Source organism: Oryctolagus cuniculus, chromosome 3 (assembly GCF_964237555.1).
Source record: "Oryctolagus cuniculus chromosome 3, mOryCun1.1, whole genome shotgun sequence".
Taxonomy (NCBI): domain Eukaryota; kingdom Metazoa; phylum Chordata; class Mammalia; order Lagomorpha; family Leporidae; genus Oryctolagus; species Oryctolagus cuniculus.
Window position 1 is genome coordinate 160230835 of NC_091434.1, and position 5747 is coordinate 160236581.

Here is a 5747-nt window from a genome sequence, read left to right on the forward strand (position 1 = left end):
AGATTTTCTCTGTGTTGGTTCACAGTTGTATCTACAGAGTCCAGGCAAGTGTCCAGAAAATAGTGGAAGCTCAATAACTATTTCTTGAATGGAGCAAATAAGCAGAAAATTTAACCCTTTCTTCAAGCAGGATTAACATTAGAAGCAAAATAAAATAGCCTGTTTTACTATGTCCTGATGGATTTCTGACCCTGAGAATGTTGGTAAGGATAAATGCAAATATGTACATTTAGCAAGTATTTCAGGAATGATGATTTGGTTGAGTATTCACAGGAATGCATCTTGTGAAGTGATGCTACACTTAGTTCAGACTCATGTGCACATGTCACATTTGAATTGCAAATATTTTGCCCAGCCTCTAACTTTCTTGTCAATGCTGACAGGTTTTTCTCTCCAGGGTTTTCAGAAATCTTTGACCTGTAACTAAACATCATGAACTTTTCTGAAGTGAAACGCTGCAAACATTCAGCTTACTTTTAAGTTTCTACAGTTTTAATTGGTTCAAAATCAGTTTTGGACATGATCCAGTTCACAAGTGGGGTTGATGATGTGGTGTTATGTATAATGCAGCTTACAATATCAGATAGTGAATCAAAATAATATAACACCCTTAAAACCATGACTGACTTAATTAAATATAAACACATATTCTTTACTACTCCGATAGTGAACATTTAAAAATTTTAAATAAAGGAATTGCTTGTTTATTTGAAAGGCAGAGTTACAGAGAGGCAGAGGCAGAGAGAGAGAGAGAAAGAATCTTCCATCTGCTGGTCCACTCCCCAAATGGTCACAACAGCTGGAGCTGGGCTGTTGGTCTCCCACGTGGGTGCAGGAACCCAAGGACTTGGGCCGCCTTCTATTGTTTTCCCAGGACATGGCAGAGAGCTGGATTGGAAGTGGAGCAGCCAGGACTCGAACCAGAGCCCATATGGGATGCCAGCACTGCAGGCAGCAGCTTTATCAGCAATGCCACAGCACTGGCTCCAAATAAAGGATTTTTAAAGCAATTTAAGTTTTTATTTGAAAAGGGGAGAGAGAAAGAGAAAGGGCTCCCATCCACTGGTCTCTGCCCAAGTGCCTGAAACAGCCAGTGATGTTACACCACCTTCAACATCACTTGGCCAGGCAGAAGCCAGGATCTGGGTCTCCCACATGGGTGGAAAGGAACCACTACTTAGCCATCATCTGCTGTCTCTTAGGGTGTACATTGGCAGGAAATTGAAATGGAGAGTGGAGCTGGGACTTGAACCTGGGCATTCTGATATGGGATGTGGGTGTCCCAGTGGCAGTTTAATCACTGCACAAACACCTACCTTATTTTAAAGTTTGTATTTATCTATTTACTTATTTAAATTAAGTGACAGAGAGACACAGATAAACAGAGAATGCTCTTACCTACTGATTCACTCCCCAGATATGCATGAGAGCCAAGAACTCCATCCAGGTTTCCCACATGGGTGGCAGGGATCCAAGTACTTGACACATCACCTGTTGCCTCCTACAATTCGCATTAGCAGGAAGCACAAGCTAGAACTCCAGAGGAACCCAGGTTTTCTAATATGGGATGTAGGCAGTACAAGTGATGATGTACCTCCTGCGCCAAATACCTGTCTTGCAAATATTTTCTTGTAGCAGAAAAAGAAGTCCTTGTCTTTTTTACAGCATAAACAATCTAATGATTTGAAAAGGAAACTATTCATCAATACACACTGTGGGGGAAAGTGTTTGGCCTAGCAGTAAGGCATTGATCAGAATGCCTGTGCTTCACATCAGAGTGCTTCCATTTGATTTCTGGCTCAACTCCTGATTCCAGCTTCCTGCAGCCCAAGGAGGCATCAGTGATGGCTAAGTAATTGGATTCCTATCATCCAAGTGGAAAATCTGGATTCAGTTCCTGGCTTCCAGCTCTCACACCACCTGCCACCAGCTGCCACCTGAGGAGTGAACAGTAGATGCAATCTCTCTCTCCTTCTCTATTTCTCTGTCTCCCTGTCTTTTAATACAGTAAAGCAATGAAAATACACATTGTTTTCCTATTTATCTTTGTAATGAAAACTGAGATGGGTATTAGTCATCCTTGGGTAAACTGCACATAATTCATCTATCTGTTCTAAATACAGTAAAAACCCAAAACAACCTCAAAATACATCACTAGTTAATAAGATTTGATTTCTTAAAATGGTGTCCATGATCTCATTTAACTTTGGAGCTTCCAGATGTTAGTAAGTCACCAAAAAGCCATCACTGATTTATAATGCACATGACCACATCAGGCCTGGCCCAAGAACTCTGGGCCTGGAAAGAAACACAGAAATGTTTACAAGTGAGTCACTGCAGAAATTCCCTGAACATTTATTTTTGTCTTCACAGAAATCAATGAGGCCTAATTTAATCAGAATGAACATTCAGTTTCACTTTATTCCAACCTACTGTTTATATACTTGAAGCCCTGTGTAGAAAAGGTTTAGGGTTAGAACATTGCTAAAGGTGGTGTAACATCACTTGGCCCTTGGATATGTAGGGTGCACATTTCACATCATTGTACAGTAACAAATGTTTACAGTTACTCAGGATCTGATCAACATGAACACACTTCCTGCTTAAGGCTAACCAATATTGGAAAGCAATCACTTCTGGGATCTCGATCCAACATCTTAACACAGTGTCACCTGAGTTGCTAGAAAAGATTCCTCACTTAAAAAATCTATTGGCAGGATGTCTTCTCATCTGTCAGCTTCTTTTCACTTGCGTATTAGAGGAGGCACTTTAAGAGCTACTAACTAGCTTCAGCAGAACAAGACATTGGGTTTCAGGAACCACTGGTAATATGGAGAGGAATTAAAATAAAACTGGATTAAGTGGTAAATCAGTAGATCCGAAAATTTCTCTAAATTTTGTAAACAAGAAGCCACACTGGTCTTTGATTTTAACAATTGCCTTACTTAAAAAAAAAAAAAAAAGCCAGAGAATTACTTATCATCCATCTACATCCAGATATGTGAACAGTACAGTTTTCTGATGTTAAGGTATAATGGTTTTGCTGTTTGGGCTTTTAAAGGTTTTATAATATAATATTGATGAGTTAAGTACTTTGGGTTATTTTTTCGAGTAATACTTCAAAATATTGTATTATAGATAGGTCTCAAGTAGAAAAACGAAAAGGTCGAATACAACACTGGAAGAGTTTAGTAAAGTGTATAAAAATTAAAAGACTAAAAATACCACTCTGTTTTAAAAGTGTAAAAATAAATCACATTCAGTCTCGAGAATCCAGTGCGTTACTTTTTTGGGGGGTCGGGGTGGGAGGTGGTGTCTCAGCTGGGACGTACTGCACCCTCCACAACACGTTGGAAAGCAGGTCCTGGTACACACTAAGGAATATCCAACCAGGCAAATACATCAGGGTAATGAGGCCCATGAAGTTGAGTGGGTAGTGAGAGTAGTCCCAAGAACAAGCCCCGCACATGCGAAGCCCCAGCCCCCAGGACAGTTCCCACGCGTAGATGAAGATCACGTAGATGGGCACCCGCTTCCACGTGCCCCAACCGCGGCTGTAGTAGAGGTAGAAGTAGAGCTTCTCCACCACGAAACTGCAGCTGCCGTACATGAGGAAAGACCAGAGCGACGTGTGGCCGGTGGTCGCCCTGTCCCCCTGCCCCAGCACGTTGAAGAAGAAGGTGAAGAAGATCTCATCCAGAAAGCCGTGCATTCCGAAGAACAGAAAGCGGAGCGGGTCCGGCAGCCCCTGGCGGGGGCCGCCTCCTGCACCCGGGGGCCCTCGGGTCGGTGGCCGCCGGCCAGCGGCTGCAGCGGGGCCCCGGGCGCCGGGGGCGGCGGGGAGCGCGCCCTTCCGAGGCTGTGGCTGCTGCTGGCGCCGCCGCTGCCGCCCGTACCGCAAGCGCAGGAAACGCTTGAGGAACACTTGGCAGTGGTAGAGCGCCAGCACGTACTGCAGCGCCAGCTCCAGCGCCCCCGGAGCCGCCGCGCCCCCCGGCCCGCCGCCCAGGCTCAGCAGCAGCGCCTGACCCGCCAGGGTCTGCAGCCCCACGTGGGCCGAGGGGTAGAGGAGGAAATTGAAGACGAAGGCGCTGGGGCAGCGCGGCTGCTGCAGGTAGACCTTCTCCAGTGCGAAGTGCGTGAGCGAGTGCAAGAGGCAGCGGTAGGGCGAGGAGAAGCCGAGCATCCGCAGGTCGGGGCTGCGAGCGAAGCGCCGCGCCGAGGACAGCAGCACGTCCAGGGTGATACCGTGCATGCCGTAGAAGTAGAGGCGCATCCAGGCGGGCAGTGCTTCAGCAGTGGACAGCGGCTCCGGGCAGCCGGCGGCCGCCTCGCCCCTTGGCCCGCTGGGGGCTCCCGGATGCCGCGGCGCGCCGCCCCTCCGAGCCGGCCCTTCGCTATCCACATCGCTGCCTGCCATGGACTCCGACGCTCCGGGGCCTCCCGAGCCCGCGTCCTCGCCGCCGGTAGCGTGGAGCTGCGGGGCAGACAGGCCGAGCCCCGCGCCGCCTCCCGGCCGCTGCCGGCCACCGGGGGTCGCGCAGGAAGCTCCGTCTCTGCCGCGCTTTGGCGGCAGCAGGACGTGGTGCGTTCCGGGGATGCGCGGGCCGCCTGGCTGGCGGAGTCCCCACGCCGTGGCCCCGCTGCGTCCTCCCTTCCAGTCGCGGCCAGGTGCCGCGGGCCGGCGCCCGCGCTCACCCTGCGCGGCCTAGCGGGCGCCGCGGACAGGCGAGAGGAGGCGGCGCCGGGGCTGCGAGGGGAAAGGCAGAGGCTAGTACCAGCCCCATCCCCTGGGCGGCTCAGCCTCGCCGCTTCTGCCGCAGGCTCTGGCAGCGTAATGCCAGCAGCGACGGCCCTGCCCTCGGCCCTGCCCATGCCCCTCTCCGCCCGTCTCGACCTCGCCCGTCCTCACTGGTCTCCTCCCCGTCCCAGCCTTCCGCGCCGAGTCGCGCGGGAGGGTCTGCTCTGGGTGCCGAACTCTGCTGCTTCTCAGCGCCCCGCCGCCGGCCGTGCGGGGGCCGCTGGCTGTGGGGAGGCGGGGAGCGGAGAAACACCTGTTAGATGTGACAGCGGGCTGGGCATTCCCTGCGTCTGGGAAACCAGGGCCAGGGCTGGCCCGGCGGGGGGCGAATCCTGGGCGCCGGGCCCGAGCTGTGATGCTGTGTATGAAATGCTCCTGTGCAAAGCCAGCTGTGCCGCGGTCACAGAGCGTAAACGCGAGACTCCACGCCTGACCGGCGGGCATTACCCTGCGCTGGAGAGGCTGCCCGGGAGGGCATGAGCCGCTCTGTCCCTGGCCCGTAGGCTTTTGCTCTGTTAGTGTTTTCAGGGCCTCGGGCCGATTGGAAGTCCTCTAGAATGTATAAAGTGATGTAGGGCCAGTTGAGCTGCACAGGAGGGAACGCGTTGCTGTGGCTATCCTGGGGTGGGTCTCAGGTCGAGAATGGCACCTTTGCCGGCTCTGGCACATCCCAGGACTGCCTTTTCCTCCGCGCGACCTGGGCGGTCGCAACAGAGAGCGAAACAGAGGATCAGGGCTCGGCTTTGCATTTTCTTGCTACCCTCCCTGCTTCTCCCCCTCCTTCCTTCTCTTCCTCCTTTTCTTTGGAGGTGAAGAGGGTGAAGGGAGTTCAGAATTTTGATGTGTTGGGCTTAGACGCCACCATTTTCTCCAATTTTGAATCAGGCTTTGAATTGGGGGAAGCAAAAACCTTAGAGGTAGATTAAACTGATCACCTGCCAATTTT

At 51.1% G+C, this 5747-nt stretch overlaps 1 protein-coding gene across 1 annotated transcript; it reads right to left on the reverse strand.

Moving 5' to 3' along the window:
- Positions 1–470: 470 nt before the first annotated feature.
- On the reverse strand, positions 471–4967 carry TMEM229A (transmembrane protein 229A). Its single transcript, XM_017342712.3, has one exon. The coding sequence runs from the start codon at positions 4418–4420 to the stop codon at positions 3260–3262; it is 1161 nt and encodes a 386-aa protein (XP_017198201.3). The 5' UTR covers positions 4421–4967; the 3' UTR covers positions 471–3259.
- Between the last annotated feature and the right edge of the window lie 780 nt (positions 4968–5747).

Coding starts and splice junctions, on each gene's coding strand:
- TMEM229A (XM_017342712.3), bottom strand. CDS start 4,420: ATGGCAGGCAGCGATGTGGATAGCGAAGGGCCGGCTCGGAGGGGCGGC.